The sequence below is a fragment of the Delphinus delphis genome, chromosome 20 (assembly GCF_949987515.2).
Source record: "Delphinus delphis chromosome 20, mDelDel1.2, whole genome shotgun sequence".
Taxonomy (NCBI): domain Eukaryota; kingdom Metazoa; phylum Chordata; class Mammalia; order Artiodactyla; family Delphinidae; genus Delphinus; species Delphinus delphis.
The window spans coordinates 29,874,105-29,898,477 of NC_082702.1; the positions used below are offsets into that span (position 1 = coordinate 29,874,105).

General features: G+C 52.1%; 1 protein-coding gene across 2 annotated transcripts; it reads left to right on the forward strand.

Annotated features, from left to right (window-relative positions):
• Positions 1-1,652: 1,652 nt before the first annotated feature.
• Positions 1,653-23,084, forward strand: IRX5 (iroquois homeobox 5). 2 transcript variants are annotated; one of them, XM_060000991.1, is made up of 4 exons: positions 1,653-2,291; positions 3,348-3,753; positions 3,914-4,693; positions 22,970-23,084. In XM_060000991.1, exons 1-4 carry the CDS (start codon positions 2,043-2,045, stop codon positions 23,032-23,034), a joined length of 1,500 nt encoding a protein of 499 aa, XP_059856974.1. In that variant the 5' UTR covers positions 1,653-2,042; the 3' UTR covers positions 23,035-23,084. The 2 variants fall into 2 exon arrangements, with proteins under 2 accessions (XP_059856974.1, XP_059856975.1); XM_060000992.1 differs by lacking the exon at positions 22,970-23,084 and having other exon boundaries at positions 3,914-5,238.
• The last annotated feature ends 1,289 nt before the right edge of the window (positions 23,085-24,373 follow it).

Here is a 24,373-nt window from a genome sequence, read left to right on the forward strand (position 1 = left end):
CGCCGCCGCCGGCTTCCCGTCTCCATGACAATAGCGCGCCGTCGCCCCGCCCAGCCCCGCCCTCTCGGCGCCGTTACTCTGAGGAAAGCGGGCTCACGTAGCCGAAGGGCGGAGCCAATAGAGGCCAGCGTCCAATTAGAGGTGAAAGCAGGGAGGGATGGGGCCGGGAGGCTAGAGCGGTTGTAGGAGGACGTCCGCCTGAGGGGCGGAGTCTGGAGGGAACTGACGGAGGGGAGGAGTCAGCGCGCGTGCGTGAAGTCGCGCTGCGGAGAGTGTGCCGTTGTGGAGAGTGGGCTTGGGTGCAGGGGTTGGAGCTCAGGAAGTAAAAGTGTATCTCTCCCGTCAGAGTCATTGAGGGAACCTCTGTGTATAGGCATACTTCGGCTTCCGTGTGACCTCATTATAAAAGGCCACAAAGTCCCCGATCTACTGGGCCCCAGCGGAGTGCCCAACACTGTGCCAGCCCCTGTCCTGGTTCACCAGCGCCCCTGTCTGTCCCACAGTTCGAGTGCTTCTGTGGCTTGTGGCGGCGCGGTGTGGAGAGACAGGCAAAGGGTCTGTTTTGTATTCTAAATGTGTGGCCTTCGTGGGCAAGGGCTCGGCCTGTGACTCGGTTGTGTGTTTTTGCCTTGCCAGCGCCTCGCTGAACAAATGGTTGGGTTGGTTACTGCTCCGCAATGTTAGCAGTGGAGCGTGGGCGGATGCGAGAGTGGGTGCGAAGGGGAAGAGGACCCGCACTCTCCACCACCACCGGCCTGGCGGGGCGGGCTGCGGATAATGCAGAGCCCCGAGAAAGAGGCAGCCAGGCATTGCGGGAGGAGGTGTAGTGGAGTCCGACGACCTACTCCGGTGTAGCTGCTTCTCCGTCTGGCAGCTCTTGCCCACTACCTCTCTAGAGAAGGCTACCCCCATAGTACTGGGTCCCCAGTGCCTCCTCCCTCGCCGTCTGGCGGGGAGTTGGTGGAAGGGAGGCCGGGCCGGAGACGTGCAGATGTCCAAGGCCTGTCTCTCGCCCACCTGCTGCTGCTGGCGGAGAGGGACAGTCACCCCGGACTCCCTGCGCCCTGGACGCTGGCATCCATCCGGCTCTCTCGGGGGCCTTCATTCCGGGTATCCATCTCGCTCTCGGGTCCCCTAGCTTGGGGGAGAAGCCAGGGGCGGGTGGGCGGCGATCTGCCTTGGAGTTCAGCCTTCTGGCGAACGAGAAATCCGCTAACTCCGCGATTTACTGCGGCGTACAGAAAGCAGAGCTTTCGCTGGCGCGCGGTCCGAGGCCTCGTTCCCTTTGTGCGTCGAAGCGGCGGGACCGGCCATCAGGGCCCGCCTTGTGTCGGAACCGCCGCTCCACCCCGACTTAGCAGGGGAGGAAAGTTGGAAGAGATCGGCGCGCCTGGGATGTGTTTGTCATCCTGGGGCCGGCGCTCAAGAGTCTGAGAGAGAGAGAGAGAGGGAGAGGGAGAGACCTAGGAGGGGAGGGGGGAAATAAGAGGAGGGGGGAGAGGAGTGCCGCGGAGGAGAGGCGGGCGCTAGGGAGGGGCGAGGGGAGCGCCAGCGAGCGGGAGAGGGAGCCGGGGAGGAAGAGGGAGAGGGCGAGGCGCGCCTGGCGGCCGGGTTGGCTGCGGCCGCCCAGAGGCTCCTGCCAGTCCTCCCACCGACTACACCCCGCGAAGGAGGAGCTTCAGGCGCGCACAAGGCGTCAGAATCCTCAATTTCCAACTTAGCATCTTGGCAGGACCTTTGCGAAGCCAAAAGCAGAGCCCCCCAGTGCAAAGAGCGAGGGGGAAAAAGAGAAAGCAGCAAGGGAGGGGGGGAAAACCCTGCCGGGGCGAGCGAGGCGCGCAGAGGAGCGGGCTCGGCGGCCGCAGCCGGAGGCGCGCGGGAAGTCAGCGAGGAGGCGCCGCGGGCCGGAGCCCGGGAGCCGGGGCCCGAGGAGCGGCGGCCCGGGGCAGCCGGAGACCAGGTGCCCGCCCGCACGCCCTCGCAGGGCGCCGCCCGGCTCGTTGGCGGCCGCGGCGCGGAGCGCCCCATGCCCGTGCGTGGCCATGTCCTACCCGCAGGGCTACTTGTACCAGCCGTCCGCCTCGCTGGCGCTCTACTCGTGCCCGGCGTACAGCACCAGCGTCATCTCGGGGCCCCGCACGGATGAGCTCGGGCGCTCGTCGTCGGGCTCCGCGTTCTCGCCCTACGCCGGCTCCACCGCCTTCACGGCGCCCTCGCCGGGCTACAACTCGCACCTCCAGTACGGCGCCGACCCCGCGGCGGCGGCAGCCGCCGCCTTCTCTTCGTACGTGGTGAGTGAGCTGGAGCCGGGGCGGGCAAGGGCAGCTGCGGCAGCTTGGGGCGATCGGGGGCTGCGGGGGACACGGGCCTCGGCTCCACCGCGGGCCGCCCCTGCCAAGCCTCGCGGACCCTGCAACCTTGGGCGATTGTCTCCCTCGGCTTCGCCCGGGCCTCGGGTTCAGGAGTTGCTCGGAGAGAAGAGCCGCGTCTTGCTCGGATCGCTGAGTTGGCGAAAGGGTTTTTTGGGGAGAGGTCGCTGCGATTAAAGAGCAGCAAACGTGAGCTCCAGGCCGCCCTGCACATTTTACTTTCTTTCTTTCTTTCTTTTTTTTTTTTTTGGTTTTGCCATTTGGAGAAAGTAGTTCAAAAGAAATAGACCCGAAATCTGAACAGAAGCGTGCTAAGTCTGTGTAAATGTGTTTGGCCTCGCCTTTAATTAGTCCTCCAAAATGTTGCAAATCCGTAATCCTATCTTTGCAATCCGATTTGGAGGTATTAAATTTCTGAAAAGTCGGGCGAGCTGCGGTGCATCCGGGATTTTTCGGCCGGGTGCACTTTCTGGAAAAGCGCCTTGGCTTCGGTTTGGGGTAACACTTTTGGAGGGGTGGGAGTGCCGAGGCAAGGCTTAGCTTTTCGTTTGCCTTTCTCTGTGGGGAAAAAAAGTCCTTGATTTCCTTTGCTCACCACCCTTGCTCCCAACGCGCAACCACTCGGTTGCGGAGCGCAGAGTCGCCGCCGCTGCCCAGGCCTCTCTCTGGGTAGAGGGCCCGGCCGCCGTGGCCGGATCTGCGCATGGAGGGAGGACGTTCCTGGGCCTCCCAGGGGCCAGGGAAGCCAGGACGGCTCCAAGCGCCCCCAAGGACTCAGGAGTTGGCGCCCCCGCTTCCTTATGAGGAGGAGGAGGCGTTGCCCCAGGGTCTGAGCTCTCCAGCCCTACCCCAGGGAAAGCCTGAGTGCGGGCCTCGCAGCCCGAAGACCCCTGGGCGCAGGGAAAGTGTCTTTCAGTCGCCCAGGTGGCACTGGGGACCACGGCCCACTCTCACTTTCTCTCTGCCCCTTCCCTGCAGGGCTCTCCCTACGACCATACACCCGGCATGGCAGGCTCCTTGGGGTACCACCCGTACGCAGCACCCCTGGGCTCGTACCCCTACGGGGACCCCGCGTACCGGAAGAACGCCACGCGAGATGCCACTGCTACACTGAAGGCCTGGCTCAACGAGCACCGCAAGAACCCCTACCCCACCAAGGGCGAGAAGATCATGCTGGCCATCATCACCAAGATGACCCTCACCCAGGTGTCCACCTGGTTCGCTAATGCGCGCCGGCGCCTCAAGAAGGAGAACAAGATGACGTGGACGCCGCGGAACCGCAGCGAGGACGAGGAGGAGGAGGAGAACATTGATCTGGAGAAGAACGACGAGGATGAGCCCCAGAAGCCCGAGGACAAGGGCGACCCCGAGGGCCCCGATGCAGGTTGGTGGACGCGGGAAAGGGTGCGTTAAGCAAAAGGGGGACTAGAGAGGGGGCGCACAGGGCCTGGAGGTTGAGGGCAGGGGTCTTTGCCTTTGCGGGCGGGGACCTGGGCCCCGCCGCGCGGCCTCCGCGCCTCTGACCGCCTGGGTTTCGCCCGCAGGAGGAGCAGAGCAGAAGGCGGCTTCAGGCTTTGAACGGCTGCAGGGGCCGCCCACCCCCGCCGGCAAAGAGACCGAGGGTAGCCTCAGCGACTCGGATTTTAAAGAGCCGCCATCCGAGGGCCGCCTCGACGCGCTGCCCGGGCCCCCCCGCGCCGGCGGGCCCTCCCCGGCCGGGCCTGCGGCAGCTCGGCTGGCCGAAGACCCGGCCCCTCACTACTCCTCGGGCGCGCCGGCTCCGGGCCCACACCCAGCCGCGGGAGAGCTGCCCCCCGGTCCCGGAGGGCCCTCGGTCATACACTCGCCGCCACCGCCACCGCCTCAGGCGGTGCTCGCCAAGCCCAAACTGTGGTCTCTGGCGGAGATCGCCACATCCTCGGACAAGGTCAAGGACGGGGGCGGCGGGAGCGAGGGCTCTCCGTGCCCACCGTGCCCCGGGCCCGTAGCCGGGCAAGCCCTAGGAGGCAGCCGCGCGTCACCAGCACCGGCGCCATCGCGCTCGCCCTCGGCTCAGTGTCCCTTTCCAGGCGGGACAGTGCTGTCCCGGCCTCTCTACTACACGGCGCCCTTCTATCCTGGCTACACGAACTATGGCTCCTTCGGACACCTTCACGGCCACCCGGGGCCCGGGCCAGGCCCTACAACGGGTCCGAGCTCGCATTTCAATGGATTAAACCAGACCGTGTTGAACCGAGCGGACGCTTTGGCTAAAGACCCGAAAATGTTGCGGAGCCAGTCCCAGCTAGACCTGTGCAAAGACTCTCCCTATGAATTGAAGAAAGGTATGTCCGACATTTAACGCGGGCTGCGTCGGTCCTGGACTTTCCTAATTTATTAAAAAAAAATGGCCTTGGCAGTTATTTTTCCATCAACATGAGAGAAAAACAAAACTACCCCTCCTACTAAAAAGTTTATAGTTCCTGGAGATGGATGACATAAAAATGTAAACATCTCCACACACAAACAAAAATGTCTTAACCAACTGAAAAGAAAAATTTAAAAAAGGATTTGTATTAAATCTTATTCTGTATATTTAATGTAGCATTTTTGTATTTAAATTGATAACTCAATATCTTTGAAGTAAATTATGAAATTAAGACACCTGTACAGGCATTTAATGTTTTTTTGTAATATAACTATATACATTTGTGTTTCCCCCAGAACTGTTTCATAGTTTAAAAATACAAGTTTAATTTAATTTTTTACACCTATTGATTTTTCTGGGTATGAGCTGAAGTATTATTACAGAAAGGGAACAGGTTATACTCTTAGATTTAAAAAGTAAAAGTAACTGCAGCCGCCTTTGTAAAATGCAAAATATTTAATTAAAAGAGATTTTAACATAATCAGAGCCACTCATTACTTTTTAGAAGCCACAGTAAACTGTCCATCGCCCTGGACAAAAGGTGCAAACTGCAACTTTTTTTCGAAGTGCGGAATGAAAGGTTCCACCGAACCTAGTGTGCCAGCGGGAAACTGTAATTAGGCTTCGAGCCCCGGGGAACCTGGCCCTGCCCGGAATGCAGATTTGGATCACTGATGCGGGCTGCTGTGGGGAGATTGGACCCTGAAGGAGGGAGGAGAGAGACCCAAGTGTGTGCCCAGAAGGGAGAAGAGATGGCAAAGGCAGCTAGAGACACGCACCACCCGAGCTCCATTGCTTAACCTAATTACTTCCAATCAGTGTCGTGTTTTATGCAAAGCAATCAGCTGGTGAACTTTGCTAATGAGTTCGATTTTATGCCGGATTTAGCCCTTATTACTCTTTCAAAGGTGCTCTGGGCTAATGCGGGCGGGAAGCGTTAGGGGATGACAAGGAGAAGGCTTTCCCAAGTCACTGTCTTCTCTACCCCTTCAAAATTGGGCATTGATCTCTTCGCTGGATTTGATTAGATTAGTAAATGTTCCATCCGCGACCGTGCGGGTGGTAGGCGGCCGGGTAGATTCCCCGCGCAGCCGCGGGGCTGGGCCGCGGGACCAGCGAGGGGACGGTTCCTCCCTTTCACAGGTAGGTGTCACACTTGTCCTGAATTACAAGCCTGCACTTTGCAGAGTCGGAGATTGGAGAGAGAGTGGGCGGAAGTGGGGGAGGGAGTGCCATAAGCGCTTGGGGGAAGCAAGGGGAGCCCCGAACGAACCAGAAGAGCCCCCCCCGCCCCACCCCCAAGGGCCCCTTTTTGGACAAGCGGCATTCAAAAGTTCGAGGACGTTTGCCTAGATAATGAGGCCGTTGTGGACTTGATCAGGCTTGTCACTTTAGCACTCTTCCCATCACGGATTCAAGAGTCCGAGTAGCCACAAAAGTATTTTTGAGGTTTTATTTTCTCCGTTTAATCCCGCATCTTTCATCGCAAAACGAAAAGGCAGGTTACGTCTCAATCCCACATGAGGAAGAGATACCGCCCTGCGCCCGAGGCCCGCCAGCACGGTCGGTGTTCGCCTCTCCATTTTGCGCGGGAGATGGGGAACCGCGGACTTGTGGAATTTCGTGGGAAATTTTCACTGGTCGGGGGACGGGAGGCTTTACAGCAAAAACATACCCCAGCGAGGGGAATTAATTTGCTCTATTAAACCCAAGCCTGAGCGTAGAGAGAATGTGTTTGCACATAACATCGGTTTAATTAGGCTAAATCAAAACTCACATATTTGCACTTCTACTCAAGACCACTTTAACCCTGTTATTTTAAACACAGCCCAAATTTTCACTGGAGTTTTCACTTTTGCTACTTTTTTTTTTTTAACCTGCAACGGGGCTCCTTTAGTTATTCGAATTTAAACAAGTTTGAAAGCAGCATTGTCCAGATGTTTTCTTGAACAGCAGTCGACTTCAGTGTTTAAATTAGTGAGAAAATTCACGCAGGGAAAATGGTTTCAAAGCTGGAAGTGTGAATGATTAAATATGCATGAGACGATCGTATTTTATTTTGTCCCTTTAATTATAAATGATTTTTTTAAACAATTGAATTCCAGAGATGACTTGCCCTACCCCCCGCGCCCCAGCCCCCTCCATCCACCCCCCGACAGCCCGGTTCACAATCAGCTTTTTCCCCCCTGTTGAATATGCAGCCCCAGGAGTCACCTTCTCTTCTAAAAAAGTCAGAAGAATAGGCCAGTCGCCTTCTCTTAAGAGAGAGTTTAAGGACGACATCAACTCTGCGGGATTTGGAAGCACTGGCCCTAAACCCTGCCCAACGATTTTAAAAAGAAAATTGTAGGCTTCCTTGTGTTCCCGGGAATATGCAAATGGCGCGGCGCGGGCCTCCCGGGTCTGATTGCCGAGGCTCCGGGCTGGGAGCCGAATGCCCGCGGGGGCTGCCTGGGAACGGGAACCGCGTACCGGGGAGCCCGTGGCGTTTCTCCCCAACGAGGGGCTGTGCGAGACGCCTCCTGGCTGCGCAGCGAAACCGCCAGAGTCTGGAAGGCTGGTGCCCACATCGCTGCCCCCTGTCCGCATCCCTCCTGCCCTTGGCCTCTGCAGGGTCGAGGGTTTTCTTTGCGTACTTCGTCCTAAGTACAAGCCCCAAATTAAGTTTAGGGTTTTCTCCTTTGCAGAGCTGGGTTTCGTTGGCCAGTGGTTTTTCTGTTGTCTAGAGACTTCTCAGTTTGGGGGCGGCCTGCTGGGCGGGTCGAGGTATGTGCAGCTAGGAAATGTCTCCCGCGTTTAATCCCAGAAGTAGATGCGTGTCTGTAAGGTCCCAAGTCCCTCCTCGAGCCTCCGAGCCTCAGCCTGGCCGCATCTTGGGCCGTGTCGAAGGCGATGCTCCTTGCAAGGGGGGCTGGAGGAAACCTTTCGGCGTGTGCCAGGGGTTTGTTCGCAGACTTGGACGGGGGCGCGGAAGTTATGCGAAGCAGTGCCTAATACACCTCGGTGCTGGGGTATCGCGGGCGTTTGTCACCTGCGCTTGGCTGCACTGGTTGCAGCCCCCAAGCAGAGCCTAGCTTGGCACTAAGGGGACTAGGAGTCGCTGAACCCCTGGCAACAGAGGCCGCGGGACCACTGAGTGGGGTCCCTGCAGTCAGCCCCACGAGGCAGCGCCAAACCAGGGCCCGGCTGGGTTTCTTCCCTTGCCCCCCTGTGCAGGGACGAATCAGCTTCTGGGATTTGGGGTGAGGAACCAACAGCCCAGTCAATCCCCGAGGGTGCATACTCGGGCATTGAGGTGAGGCTGCAGAAGGGGCCCTTTCTCCTTCCCGCTCTTCGGACCGGGGTGCCAGGGCCCGAACTGCTGTTCCCCGGCCTGGGTGAGGGGTCTTTATCGAGGCCTCCTGGTTTGCAAACCCCTCAGGGCCTCTCGTTCCCTGAGATGTGCACAGCTCTTGGAGCCTGGAAGGTTGGGGGCTGGGCTGCGGTGGTCGTGCGAGCGGTTTCAGAACTGGCTGTTCCTACCAGCCCACCTGTCCCGCCTAACAAGCTGCCAGCTGGGGCGGAGGCACAGAACAGCGCCCTGCAAAGCGCCCAAAGTGAAAGGAATGTGATTGCGCTCCCAAGAGGGAGCCGGAGGCGGATGCAGTTTAGGAAGGGCGCCGCCTACTGGTCCCCGGGCGCCACGCGGCTCGCAAAGAGGAGGAGTTAGGCGACACCCAGCTATGCCCTCCACCCTCAGCGGGGCCTTAGCTCTGGACCCCAACAGGGTCAAAAGTAAATTGCTCCGCCATCCCACTCGCTTCGGCCTGGGACCCAGGACCCAGTTAACATTGGGGATTCGGAAAGCACGGCCTTCGACTGGAAGAGTATTAACCCTACAGATTCCTGCCGCGGCTTGGGCACAGCCTTTAAAACCTGGCGGCAGGCAGTTGAGAAATATGCGGGCTGCTGGAGCAGCCTGCGGGGGGGGGGGGGGCGCGCGGCGGTGCGCAGCCCAGGCAGTGCCGGTGCGCCCGCTCCGCTTCAGGTGCAGGTATTCCGTTTCTGCTGGTCTTTCCACTCCCGGCCTCTGGGCCCCGCACAGTTTTAATTTGCGGTTTGGCATGTTGGGGGTCTACGACGCAGCCGCGCCCCCAAAGATCGTTTCTATCTTTTGGCCTGTAGGTTGGACATCTTTAGGAAAAGGAAAAACAAAACAAAACTACCCTCGAATTCTTCAAACCCTATTTCGAAAGCACCTTTAATGAGCTCGGCGTGGCAAAGGAGGAGGTGCTCACCTGGACGTCCCCCTCTACCCATCCAGAAGCGCTAACGGGAAGTCTCAGCTGGTTTCCCCCGGTGCAAGGATGTTGGGGACAGCGGGGGGCGCGCCCTCTACCTGACTTTCGCCTTCTTTGCCACTCGGCCCCCGAATAGGAGGAAAATCGGCCCGACCGGAATCTTGCCTCCTGCTCTCCCCCGAAAGTGGCCAAAGCTGTGGAACTGGTCCTACACCCACCCCACGGGTCTCCCTTTTGAACCAGGCCAGAGCTAATCTCCTTTTCGTTTTCGCGCTAAATGCGACTTGGGTCCCAGGCACGAGGTGGGACCCAGGTTGTGGCCTAACACGATCGCCTCGGGGACCGGGCTGCAGCTCTGGCTGCACACCCAGCGCCGGCCGGCCCCTCCGGGCCGTTGGGGATCTCCGGCCTCCCGTCGGCCGCAGGCCCCAACCCTGGGTCCCCAAGGCCGCCCTCCCGGCCGCGCTCGTTTCCGGCGCCCGGACGAGCCTGGCGCTCCCAGACGCCACTTTTCTCAGTGAAATCTGCTTTTATTTGCTCCGAGCAAACCCCGGGCTCTCAGCGCTCTCGCCTGATGGATGCAAATGTAAATGTGCACTTATTTAATTGGATCAGGCCCCAAGATAAAAGAGATAAACGGCTCCCCGTTTGCTAACTTATTTTCTGAGGCATGCAGCGCCGCGTGGAGGGGAAGCTAATGAAGGAGAGGCGCGTCGCTGGGCGCTCGAGCGCTGGTCGGTCGGCATGGCTTGGGCGGCGGCTCCTTGTCCACCCCCTCTGTATGCGCCCTGCCCGCCGGGTAGGATCCCCTTGGGACTTTCTGTGCAAAGGGACCGGAAAGTGAGAAGGCGCGGCTTCGGCTTCGCGCTTGCAAATACTCAACCTCTCGCCACAGTGTTCTGCGGTTTTTACCCAACTCTCCATACAGGAGTCCTACTGGCAGGGCCGATTCGATAGAAAATCCTTTCTTGCTCCCCTCCCCAGGCGTCGTCTTTCACCCCAGGCGGGGGTTTCCGAAAGAAAGACGGGAGGGACGTGGAAAAGGCCAGGGGCGTCCCCCACCTCCACCCCGACCCCCGGCCACCAGGGTCCCATGGAGTCGCCCCTTAGATGGAAGGACCACCCTTCTCTGTTCCCAGTTGGCCCTCTTTTGGATTCTGGGATTTCTTTCAGGACTGGCGTGGATAACCTCCCCTCCCCCAATGTATGCCCGCAATGCACACAATCCTTCAATAGTTTCAAAGGGTCGCAGAACCCGGACATCCAGACTGTAGGAGGAGAAAGGACTACCTGACTCCCAGCTCCACTGGGCGGGAGTTCAGAACTTCAGCACCAGTGCGTCGGTCTCCGCCATCCTCGACAAATTCGTTCCCCAAGTTTGGGCCTTGGTTTTTCCGGCAAAGTTTTTCTTCCGTTTAGGAGGGTGGAGGAGGTCTGGGTGGGTGAAGGCAAGAGGCCAGCTGAGACAGACTGCGGAGGATGGGTGCAAAGGAGCCTGGGAAAGGGGGCGCCCTAGGCGGAGACCCTTGCCAGGTAGACCCCAGAGGCTAGGCTGGGCAGGGCTGGGACTGGTGAGGCCCGGCTGGTCAGGGCGGGCCGGCCGCGTCCCATCCCCAACTCGCTGATGAATTGGCTTGTCAGGAGAGCTCTGTGCGCGGAGCCCATCAGAAAGCACTTACCTCGCTAAACTGAAATTACTGTCTTTTCAGGGGCTAATTTGTGTAACTCCCATGGAGGGGCTTGGAGGGGGTTTGATGAGGCATAAAATGATGATTAATGAATTTATTGGCCGCTGCTCATCAAACAACGGCTGGAGAGCTCGGGTCCACACGGGGCGGGCTGGCAGCGGCGCTCAGCACAGCTGGGGTTCGGCCTCCGGGGGTTCAGCGCCTGCAACGGTTTTCTCTTGCACCCAGCCCTGGCCCTGGGGGCTTTCCTTGACCTTAGCCGCTTTCTGCTGACCAGCCTCAGATTTGGGGCTCAGGTTCCAGCCATGCCGCCATCGCCCCCTGCGGGCCAGCGGCTCAGGCGGGGGTGGAGGTGGGGGGAGGCCAGGACTCCAGTGGCTGCAGGCCCAGAGGTGGACAGCACCTCTCCAGCGTCCTAGAAGCCAGGCCTTGAGTGTGACCAGGGCACCCCAGGCAGTGTGAAGATGGAGATGTAGGCTGTTGTCCAGAAGCGTTACAGTGTACTGGTTGGGTCCTCGGGCCTTGGTGGCTCAATCCTACCTCCCTCTGCAATTTACTAAGCTGTGGGTCCTTGGGCAGATCAAATAAGCTCTCTGAACTTCAATGGCCTCCTCTGTAGAATGGGCCTGTACCACCCCTGTTTTCTTTTCTTTTCTTTTTTTTTTTTTTTTTTGCTGTACGTGGGCCTCTCACTGTTGTGGCCTCTCCCGTTGCGGAGCACAGGCTCCGGACACACAGGCTCAGCGACCACGGCTCACGAGCCCAGCCGCTCCGCGGCATGTGGGATCTTCCCAGACCGGGGCATGAACCCATGTCCTCTGCTTCGGCAGGCGGACTCTCAACCACTGCGCCACCAGGGAAGCCTCCACCCCTGTTTTGTGAGGATTCTAGTGGGTGGCAGATAGTCATCCTTCAATACAGTTATTAGGGTCATGCTCTCTTAGCACTTCACTTCGCTGCAGATGCTAGCCAAGGCCTGGGGGAAAGGGGAGAGGGTGGGAGACCGAGGCTTTGGGTTCTGACTTGGGGAGAATCCTGCCAGAATGGCTGTTGTTCTTTAGCACTCTTCCCTTTCCCTGCCTCCTCTGGCTATACATCACTCTCTGGGGCTTGATTGGAGGGGGACACTGGGGAGCCCGGGAAGGCAGCTCTGATCACAGCTGAGCTTTGGGGAGCTGACCGGACCTGCCTTGGGATCCCCTGCATGGGGGCAGAATTGAAGTTCAAGTTAGTTCACAGGACAGTTCAGACCTCCTCTCATTTATGTATAACCCACCCTTTTTCTGCAGGCTCCTGTCTTTTGGAATGTGTCCCCAAGTCCTTTTAGCCACTTCCTCTAGCCTCAATCAAAACCCTGCAGCCCACAAACTTATAAACTCAGCTTGGAGTCTTTACCTCCCCTGCCTACCTTGTACCCCGCACACTGCCCCACCCAGATCTCCCAACACCTGGCTCTACCTTTGCCTCCCTGGGACATCCTGCCCTGCTGAAGCAGAGCACAGGGAAGCCCTTGGCATTGACCTCTCCAGTAAGAGGCTTGGTTGGCCTCCATGTTAGTGCAGCTCCACTTAGACTATTTTTTCCCTTCCTGCCACATACATAATTGAGCATCTATAATATGCCAGATTCCTTGTTCTAGGTGCTGATGATAGAGCAAAGAACAGAGCAAAGTCCCTGCCCTCCTGGAGCTTACATTTTAGAGGGGTGGGCAGAAAGCAAACAAATAAGTGGGATAATGGCTTATCACAATCTCCAGGTGATGAGTGTTAGGAAAAAAATTAAGTAGGGTAAGGACATGGATGGGAGTGTGCTCTTGGAGTGAGGACGGTCTGGGAAGCATCCCCTAGGAGGGGGCATTTGAGCAGAGACCTGAAAGAAGTTAGGGAATAAGCCAGGCAGGTATCTCAGGGGAGAGAGTTCTGGGAAGAAGGCATAGCAGGTGCAAAGATCCTGAGGTGGGAGCAGGTTTGAGCAACGCCAAGAAGACTTTTATGGGAGGGGATTAGATCAAGGCAAAGCCAGGTTCAGGTTATATGGGGCCTCATGGGTCCTGGTGAGATCTGTGGATTTTATGATGTGACAGAGAGAGAGGGAGAGAGAGAGGGAGAGGAAGGCAGGGAGGGTTTTGAAGGGAGAGACAGGATCAAATTTATGTTTTAAAGGCATCCCCCTATATGAGGAGCTGAGACTCTGGGAGGACAAGAGTAGAGGCAGGGACCAGTTAAGAGGGTGATGGAGAATTTGGGGGGGGGGGTAATGGAATGCGGTCTTGGTCCAGCATGGTAGCCGGGGAAGTGAGGAGAAGCAATCAGGTCTGGGCTGAAGGTAGTGTCAACAGGCTTTGTTGATGGATTAGATGTTGGGAATAAGAGGAGTGGAGTTCTAGATGCCTCCAAGAATTTGAGCCTGAAAACCCAGAGGCATGGGGTTGCCATTTGCTGAGATGTCCAGTGGTAAGGGAGGAGCAGGGATTTTTTTTTTTTTTTTTTTTTTTTTCTGGAGAAGGGGGAAGTAAGATACTCATTGACCTGATCCCCAAGCCCTTTGGCCCAAAGGAGTTGCTCTCGTGGACATGCTGGTCATCCAGTGGCCAGGCCAAACCCTGAAGTGAACAGATCCTGCCGCCTGAGACCAGAGATCTCAGACCTTTCTAACCCCATCTCCCCTTTTATTTCTGCCTTTTATTCCTTTCCCTTTTTCTTTTTCTTTTTTTTTTATCAGTGGAGAAACTGAGGTTCAGGAAATGAAAGACTTGCCCAAGCTCACACAGTGAGTTTATAGGCAGCACCGAATCAGAAACCCGGGTCTCCTAACTCCTAGGCTGTGCTCTCCTTCTGTCTCAGCGAAGCTAAGATCTCACGGATATCTGTGTTTTAACGGAGAACTCCTGGAAACAAAATGCCTTAACAGAGAGGAATGAATTTAGAGTGGTGGAGTCTCAGACACTGTGACAAGCTGTCAAGGGAGATATTTTTAGGCAGGGCCGGGAAATATCTTAGCCCTCCTCCAAAGCTGCTGGAGGACAGGCTGCCCCCTCAGGACTGTGTGTGTGAAGTACAGATGACCATCTGAAAAGATTTGCTCATTTCTCCTGTTGGAAGTGACTGCCTGCCTGCCCACAACGATCTCGCATAATGCAGCAAAAACGAATGTTCCTTTGCCCATCATTTTACAGAGCAGCTCCCAGCAAACAGATTTGAATTGGGGACAAGGACTCCAATCATAGGTCTTTCATGCATGTATTTTGTATTTCTTTCTTTTTTTCTTTTTTCAGTGCCTCACCTTGACTGTTTTTTGCTTTTTTTTCCCCACCTCAATCCTTTTCTTGACTCCTTGTGTCATATATATGGTCGTCTGCTTGGGGATTTTTTCTGTAAAATCTATCAGTGGCTTTGTCCCCAAGGGAACCCACAGGCCCTTAGGAGTAGCATCTCAATGTCTTTCAAGCAGAGTGAGACATCTGTTAGCCCTAGATTCCAAATACCCTCACAGTTCCAGAACATCCCAGACACCTTCCCAGCTAACAGAGTTTGACATCAGACTTACCACACAGTTGTCATTGCTGAGACTTTTTTTTTTAAGGTCCAAGCCACAAGGTTTTTTGTTTGTTTGTTGGTTGGTTGGTTGGTTGATTTCATTTGCCTACTATTTGTAATAGGTGGCTCTTTTTCTAAATACTCATACATGCAGAGATGTTCATGGGTAGTTGAGGACTGATTTTCCTGGATCACATAAAAGAGTGGATGAGTGGCAACTTGGAGAAAAGGGTGTTTTTGGAATAAACACCACCTCTTTGTGCTCATGAAGAATGTGGTAGAAAAATCCTTGGCCTGGTTTATTTTGGTTGGTGGAGTTTTTTTTCCCCTCTCTCCAGACATTTTTTTCTTTCTTACTTTCTTTTTTCTTTTTAATTTTTTTCTTTTAATCTGGTAAGTGCCTGACAGGTCCTAGAAAATGTCTGAGGAATGTCTGAGAAGGCTCTGTGGGACTCGAAATTGCAAGGAAAGGGTCCTTGCTCCGTGTTCCCCAAAACTTACTCATTTGAGCCCTGCCCTCCCAGTTCTTGTCATAGCCTACGATTATTGAAACTACTATTTACAGAATAATTTCCTTTGAATTTTGTTACCATTTACTTATATTGAAAGGAATGTTTGTACCACTACAGTCACTGAAAAACGAGTATCACTCGCCATCAGTGGAAGACAATTATTAAGAAGCCAGTTAATTAAGTGAAGTTCTTGGCCTCCTGGGCTTTGAAGGCAACTGGCGTCTCTCAGGGTCTCTGGTTGTTCTAGATGTTACTGCAACCCCATCCCTTCTGCTTCGCCCATGATTATGTAGGTCACGTGAGCATCTTTTCACCCACACCTAAAGTCATCCTGTGTCCCCCCAGAGATGTGCTTCCCACACTTTAAAAAATAGTAACTGCTTATTTTACAGATATGGAAATTGAGGCCCTGAGAGGTAAAGCAGTTTGCTCCAGATCACACAGCTTGTTGGTGACAGAACAGCCAGGGGTGGCTGCCCCCTATCCCCACCCTGCTCCCCCTACGCCTTTTTCTTAATGAATTCCTTGCACTGTAATCCTCATCTCTGGGTGAGCTTCTGGGGAGGCAGGACCGAGATGGGAGAATTCGTACAAACCTTGTGAACTTTTGTTCCTTCCATTCCACTGGTTCTGCAAGGCCTGAATCTCTTTTTTCCTATCTGTGGGTCACTCTTTGGGGGTAAGAGGCCAAGACCCACAACCCAGTATGCTCTTTGACGCCACAAAGGGCTCTGGTCCTTCTCCATTTCTTCTGCAGGGGAAGAAGAGAGGGTTGGAGCCTCCAGCTCTGAGCAAAATTTGGAGAAGGGGTGGGGTGGGCTTGAGGAGGTGGATGCATCTCCCTTTGAGAGGTTCCTGCCCTATCAGTGCCCCTTTTTCCAGATACTTACAAGTGGGAGGTTCCCATCCCTCTCCCCTCCTTTCTGAAGCTGGCCACAGAGACACATGGGAACTTTGTTTAGTGGTAACAAGTAGGGTGTTGTTAGGTTCCCAGCTGTAATATCACTCAAAGTTAACACCCCTATACACACACACACACACACACACACACACACACACACAAACACACACACACATACCCCTTGCCCCTTTCTCCTCTCTTTTCTCTTCTCCCTGGGTGGGGACCTTTAGCATAGCTTGTTTATTGGGTAGGCCCTCCCTCACCTGCCCTGGAAGGCCTGCCATGCCCCTCAGTGGTGTTGCAGCACACCTGGCCTACGTCCAGCCAGCACTCTCACCTCTTCTCCAGGCCACCTATCCACTACCTGAAGTCTATCTCCAGCCGGAAGGACCACAAGCAACTTAAATTCAAAATGTCCCAAACTAGGTTTATCCCTAGGTATTTTATTCTTTTTGACATGATGGTAAATGGGATTGTTTCCTTAATTTCTATGTGGTATATATATATATATATATATATATATATATATATATATATATACACACAGTGGAATACTACTCAGCTGTTAAAAAAATGAAATTTTGCCATTTGTGACAACATGAATGGACTTGGGGGGTATTATGCTAAGTGAAATAAGTCAGACAGAGAAAGACAAATACTGTCTGATACCACTTATATGTGGAATCTAAAAAATACAACAAAGTAGTGAATATAACAAAAAAGACGCAGACTCACAGATACAGAGAACAAACTGGTGGTTACCAGTGGGGAGCAGATGGGGGAAGGGCAAAATAGGGGTAGGGGATTAAGAGGTACAAACTATTAGGTATAAAATAAGCTACAAGGGGCTTCCCTGGTGGTGCAGTGGTTGAGAGGCCGCCTGCCGATGCAGGGGACGCGGGTTCGTGCCCATGTCCGGGAGGATCCCACATGCCGCGGAGCGGCTGGGCCTGTGAGCCATGGCTGTTGAGCCTGCGCGTCCGGAGCCTGTGCTCCGCAATGGTAGAGGCCACAGCAGTGAGAGGCCCGCGTACCACAAAAAAAAAAAAAAAAAAAAAAACTACAAGGATATATTGTACAACACAGGGAATATAGCCAATATTTTATAATAACTATAAGTAGAGAATAACCTTTAAAATTTTTGAATCACTATATTGTACACCTGTAACTTATATAATATTGTATATCAACTATACTTCAATAAAAACTAAAAATAATAAAAAGAAATATATATATATATATAAAAGAATAAAGCCAGATAAAATGACAGATGAAAAAAAATGTCCCAAGCTATAGTCACCTCCTTCCCATTCCTAGCCTCACCCCAACCCCAGATTGGCTTCTCTTGCCTTCCTTCATCCAGTGACCCAGTGGAAGGACTTCAGAAACATGCCAACAGTTTCCTTTCCCCAATGCTTCATATGCATCCACTCCCCAAGTCCCATAGATCCTTCTGAGGGATCTTGTTCAACCGTCTCCCCCGCCTACTGCACTGGTCTGAACTTCATCGTCTGTCATACTGACCATCACATACCTCCTGAAGGTCTCCCTGCCCCAGCCATCTTTGTAGCACCAAAGTAGAGCCCAAAGCCTGGAGCGTCCTGGGTGTTCAATACATGTTGATGGAAATGAAAACAAAGAAATGGATTCCAAGCCAGTGTACTTGGATTTTTCCCATAGAAATGAATTTTGAAACAGCTCTGGGGTCAGACAGATGTGGATTCAAATCCTGACTGCCCTCTACTATCTTGGGTATATTAATGAACCAGATTAGATGACTAAGAAATCTAAACAGAGAGACCCAGCACCTGTGGTGATGGAAAAGGTAGACTCTATTGGGTGCCAGACTTCTTGGATTCTGTTCCTATCTGTGCCCTCTGCCAGCTGTGCAACCCTGGGAAAGTTCCTTAACCTCTCTGAAATTCAGCATCCATAAAACAGGGATAATACAGTACCTACCTCACAGGGTGAGGATTAAATGAGATAATGGATGCAAAGTGCACCGAAGCACATGGTGGACTCTCAAGAAATGTGAGTGTTTACCATTATTACTCAATAAATATGGTTTCATATGATTGCAAATGATTTCATCTGAGAATTTCTAAAATTGTGTAGCGTGTTTTCTCCATTTCTTAACTACTTCACATCTTTTTGCTGATCAGCAATGGTTAAGATGTCTAGAGTGGAAAAAAAATCTTATTTTAAGAATCACTCCTTGGAACATTATTTCATTACTTAAACTTTCTGCTGACTCATCTGTTCCGTGGTAACTGAGTCTTTCTTTACCAATAACTTTAATTACATCAATCACTCATTCTCAAAACTGCTGAATAATGAAAACTCTTAGAGGTGAAACGATGGACTTCCGTCACAGAAGCAAGGGCTTTTGGAGGGAGATATAATAGGCTTTTCTTTCCTTTTCTTTTAAATAGCAATCAGTACTTCAAATAGGGAAATATGGTTAGCTTTCATGATTTACTATCTGTCCATCTATCTCTCTAACAGTTTATAATGAGGACTGACGATTCACAACTTCCTGAATTGAATTGAATGGAATTTGCTTCATCTTCTGACATTTCTTAGTCATAAGGCCCATGTCGCCACCTTGGTGATAAAATAAGTGACGTTTGAGAACTCCAACACCAATTCCTTTGCTAAAAGCTGCATAACAATCGCATAGTACAGTTAACAGTTAACATATTACCTAAACAATGATTTTGTTACTGATAATAATAGCTACCTTACTGAACTCTTAGTGCATACCAGTTATTCTACTGAAGATTGTATGTACATGAGCTCAGTAATGCCTCATCAAACCTATGGAGTACGTACTATCACTATCTCCGTTTTACAGGTGAAGAAATTGAGGTGCTGAAAGGTTTACTTGCCTGAGTAAGCGTCAAAGTGACATATGAACCTAGGAATGTCTGACTCTCATCTTCTGTGCCTAGATGGAGCCAGGAGGGAGTTGCTGGCTGTTCTTTGCAGTTTTAGGCAGCAGTTGTTTCTCTGGCTATTCACAGCTCAATTCTACTGTGAGTAGAATAAGGTACCTGCCATTTGCTGACCTTGGAATGTTATCTGATGCTACAGAGAAGCAGTGATCCTCAATGTGATGAGGGCCAGGGGCAGGGGGAGGGGGAGGGGTTGGCGTGCATCTCACAAAACCCTGTCCCAAAGTGCCTGCTCTTCCTCTCTCCCATCCCCTCCAGGCCCTTGGCCCCTTCCTCTTGGACTGTGACATCAGCCTCCTAACTGGTTTCTCTGTCTCCAGGCTCTCCCCCATCTTTCCATCTACATACTCTTAGCTTACTAGCCAGGAGACAGTAGCCAAAGGAGCTACAGAAGGTTGTAGAGCGGGAGAGTGACAAAATCAAAACTATACTCCAACGGATTCCTCTCTAGGTCATCTGAAGCTCTTCATCAGTCTGACCCCATTCTCCCAGGTGACCCCGTCTCCCTAGACCCTTCCTGGGTATCTTGTGCTCTGGTCACACTGGCTCAACAGTCACTTTCCAAGCCCTCTTCCCCAGGCTGGGTCCCCTGCCTCAGAGCCACCATCCCAGTCACCTGTCTAAATCCACTTGCCCTTCAGAGATTGAGTTCAAGTGCTTCTAGCAGCTACTAGGGCTTTCACAATGGCTCCAGCTCACACCGCTTCCTCTCCACATGGGGCTGCTGCTGAGGGAGAGACAGCAGAGCGCACGGGCTCTAGGGTCAGGGAAAGCTGGGTTTGCCTCCCATCTCTGTCACATGCCAGCTGTGTGACCTTGGGCAAGTGGCTTAACCTCTCAGAGCCTCAGTTCCACCAGATTGAAGTAATGATGATGCTATCTGTGTCCCGGTTTTTGGTTAGAGGGTGAGCCTGTCTGTGGAGTGCTTTAGAAGTCATTCGTTCCAGGACCACCTGCAAAGCCAGTATGTTCTTTGTTCACATATTAGCATCCATGTACAGGATTGGAAACAAGGTGATTCCAAAAAGTACATGCTTCTGTGAGCTTCGACCTGGCCCTTCATCTTTGCATGTACATTTCCAGAAACACACAGATCTGGTTCTGCACTCTCCCAGGCTCTTTGTCTGGAACCCCATACTGTTTATCTGACTATGACTTTGCAATGTGTCTTACAATACGACAGAGCAGTCCTTACTTTTTGCTTTTCTTGTTCAGAACTCTTTGACTTGGCTATTTGGGGGCATTTATTCTTCCACACAAGTTTTAGGATGAATTTAACAAGTGTCAAAATCATTAATTTTGGTACTCCTTCCCTCAGTACTGTACCAGGCACAGAGTCTGAGCTTCAGGGTAACAGGTGTGAGAGCACCCAGATGATTCTCTGAGGCTACAGGTGGAGAAACGAATCAAGTACATACCAGATTCTATAGAATCTATCTTGGGCACCCTAAGGCGTAGTCTGGGGTGCCCAGAATAGACCGCAGTGAGTCTAAGATGAATCTGAGGGCCCAGATGGGTGCAGGGGAGGGGCAAAGATGGTGGCTCTGAGGCAGGATGAGGGAGGGGCTCACTACCTGCTCCTGGCAAGGGGCACTCACTTGCGCCCGGTGTTCTTTGCAGGGTGAGGAACTGGCTGTGTGAGGACTTGTACCCACACCCAATGACGGAGGTTTCCTCACTTCCATCAGGTTTCCCTTAATACCCCTGGCCCGGTCCTGAGTCCTCACATCTTCCTACTGCGTGTTAAGTGTCAGGGATTCAGACTGAATTGTGACAAGGGGTGCAGCCTTGGGAGCCAGGCTGCCTGGGTTCCTGCCCTCCACACTCACCTCCCACCTACCCCAGCTTAGCCAATGGCACCACCATCTAGAAACCTGGGACTCAGTCTTGGCTTTTTCCATTTTCTCCAGGTCGTCACCTCTGGTTATGAAATCTGGATTCAGACTTGGTGGATTTAATGTCCTTGATTTTTTTCCCCTGAATCTACACTTCGTTACCATCACCAACTTTGTAATGCAGGCCACTGTCATCTCTCACCTCCTCAATGGCCTTCCAGCTCTAGTCCTGTTTCCTGAAGTTGATTTTCCCCACTGAAGATAGACTGCATATGTGATGATATAATTCTTCTGCCTGAAATATCTATTGGCTCGCTATTGCCCTCATACAAGACTTGAACTCCTGAGTATAATGTTCCTTTAAACATTAGGTTCTAAACCTGCAAATGGCAAACCTGTTTGCCATTCATATACACTATTTTGCCTCTGGGCCTTTGCACATGCTGTTGTTCCCTCTGTCATGCCCCAGTTCTCACTGTCTGCCCCCCACCTTTCTACAGTCAACCCCTACATGGTTAAAGATCTGTGGGTAAAGTTCCCTCCTCCTTCAGTGCTAAAGGTGTCAAGTAACGAACAAGCAACATTTACTAGTTGTGTGACCTTGGGTAATTAATTCATCTCTGAAGTTCGGTTTCTCTTTCTGTAAAATTGGGCACAATCATAATAATAAAAGTCCATTCTAGCTGGACAGTTTTAACAGTCAGTGTGTGATTCACTGCCTCATAGGATTGCTGTGAGGATTAAAGGAGATCATTGCAGGCACATTTCATAGACCAGTGGAGGAATAAACAGAGGCACAAGGCCCAGTCCTAGCCTTAAGGAACTTTCAATGAGATCAGACTCATACCACCACAGCTGACAGCTCCTTGAGAGCCATTTCCTTCCTTCTCTTTTCCTAAAGGAACCCCACCTTTGTGTGGGGTGGCAATGTGCCCAGCCCTAGGGGATGGACCGTTTATCTCTAGGCCAGTTGTGATCATTCCATTCTCCTTGCCAGATGCTCACTTTCCCAGCCTCCCTTACAGGTAGGAGGCCATGTGACTAATTCTGGCCAATGAGACGTGAAGAGAAATCTACTAATCTTTCTGAATCTCAATCTCTACTTTTGTAAAACGAGCAGGTGGGATCAAACAGCAGCGTTGCTTAATCCCCCTGTTTTTTTAAAAAGCAGAGGATCCCCCTTTTTTAATTCCAAAAAAATCTTACGTGGAATGTAATAATGTAATGTATAATGTATAACAAAGCACAATTGCTCTAATTGAAAGGGAGATTGGAGAGTGCAGGAACTCCGTCCTACTCTTCCCATCCACAAAACAATACTTGGAAAGCCACTGGGTCAGAGCATCTCTACATCCTATAGTGGATATGTGTTATTTTATTTGTGTATATTTTTGGATACTTATTCTAGTCCAGCATTCTGAATTTCCCTTGGGAACCATCTCTCCCCTCCCCTGTGTCTAAAAGCTTTTTAAAATTTTTATTTTATTTATTTATTTTTGGCAGTGTTGGGTCTTCGTTGCTGTGCGCGGGCTTGCTCTAGTTGCGTCGAGCGGGGGCTGCTTTTCATTGCGGTGCGCGGGCTTCTCATTGCAGTGGCTCCTCTTGTCGCGGAGCACGGGCTCTAGGTGCGCGGGCTTCAGTAGTTGTGGCTCACAGGCTCTAGAGTGCAGGCTCAGTAGTTGTGGCGCACGGGCTGAGTTGCTCTGCGGCATGTGGGATCTTCGCAGACCAGGGCTCAAACCCGTGTTCCCTGCATTGGCAGGAGGACTCCCAACTACTGTGCCACCAGGGAAGCCCGGTCTAAATGCTTTTGATGAAGTTAATTCAATTTTGATTCTAGGGCTAGACGTATGGTTTAGGGCTGCCTGACATTCCATCCTTTTGGGTTCAGTGACTGGTTCAGAAATATGCACATGACTCAATGTGGTCCAGAGAGATTGAGGCCTCAGATTTTTATTAAAATTGAAGAGAGGTACAGGCTCTCTTTTCCCATCGAACTTGAACTCTGGGACTATGAAGACCTGAGAACAAAGCCTACATGGAAGGGAACAGAGCTGAGAGATGGAAAGAGACCAGATCTTAGAGAATTTGATCCCTTGGATTAAGTTTTGCCTGAAGACAGACAGACCTACCACTGAATTTTTAGTTTTGTGAGTCAATAAATGTCCTTCGTTTAAAGTAGTTTGAGTTTCATTTTCTATATTTGCAACCCAAATGGTTCCAACTAGTGCAGATTCTTTCCAGATCTAGAATCTTGGATCCTCTGAGAGGTAGATATTAAGGCTATTCACAAGCTTTCCAGTTTTTCTCATTCTGGGCATGTGGGAGAATTGTACTTCTCCACTGATCCTGAGCGAGGCAGGGCATATGCCTTCCTTTGTCAATGAAATGGGAGTAGAAGTGATAGGCGTCACTTCCGGGTGGGCTCTTTACAAGTCGTGCGCGATTCACCACTCTCTCTCTTTCCTTCCCATAATGCTGTTCCAGATGGTGGTGGCTCTATCAGCCTGGGTCCCAGACTGAGGACAGTATGGAACAGAGACCCCTGCTGACCCTCGATGGATACGCACTGTGAGCAAGAAATAAACCTTTGTTGTTTTAAGCCGTTGAGATTTGGGGTCATTTGTTATAACAGCATAACTTAGCCTATCCTAAATAATATACGTAGAATCCTCTTCGAATTCGTCCTCCTTCTCTTTCTTCCTCTCCTTTTCCCTCCCTCTCCCGTTGCTGCTCTGCTCTGCCCGGCAGTCTTTCTTACATAACTCTATTTCTTATCTTACCTTCTGTCAACAGACTATTAAAAGGCATCGATGATTGGTCATCTCCTGCCTTCCCAGTGATATTCAAGTGGACATTGGCAGGAGATCACCAGCCTGCCCCACAACGCTGTGCCCCTGGCATCATCGCCAGTGTCCATCAATTACAGCTGTCAGTCAGTCGACCTCTCCAGCACTGGCCTCGGCAGGAGGTAACTTCCTAAGCAAATTACTGGACTCACAGGGCTCTGAGTTCTGGAATGGAACCTTCTCCAAGAATGCCCATTTTCTCAGGAAAATTAACAAGGTCCTGAAGTTTGTGCTATGGTAGCCGTAACAATACTCTGCCAAGATTGAAAAAAAAATTGACAGTTAAAAATTACATACATTGGCCTTCATTGTTAATATGGAATTTCTAGAGTTTATCAGTTAATAAAGCTAATGTACAAGATTCTGCCGCTGGGGTGGAAGTTTGGCAATGACTAAATCTTTTTTTTTTTTTTTTTGCGGTACGTGGGCCTCTCACTGTTGTGGCCTCTCCCGTTGCGGAGCACAGGCTCCGGATGCACAGGCTCAGCAGCCATGGCTCACGGGCCTAGCCACTCCGCGGCATGAGGGATCTTCCCGGACCGGGGCACGAACCCGTGTTCCCTGCGTCGGCAGGTGGACTCTCAACCACTGTGCCACCAGGGAAGCCCTGACTAAGTTCTTTGAAATCAGAAAAGAAGTAAAACATTCCTGAGGCTTGAGTGTGATCACCGTTATGAGCAGGTATGACACTTGTATAGCTCAGGATCCTCAAATTTCCCTGCTGACATGGCAAGAAAAGCCATATAAATGGGCAAAAGTCTATATGGGAGTGGTTTCAACTGTAGGGGACTTCACAATGCTACCTTTTCTACATTCAGCACTGGCTGATTCACCATCCAGGAATGCAGACCCAGTGTTGCTAGTCCTTTGCTTTTTTATTTTCTTTTTCAGGGAAAGTTGAAATCCATATAAATCGTCAACTGCATCACATTTTCCCTAAAATACTCTAACATCCAAGCTTAGTGTGCAGCCACGGGTAGGATGTTTGATAGAATATAACTCGGTCATCCTTATTATCTCTTCCCATTCTGCACTGTCTCCA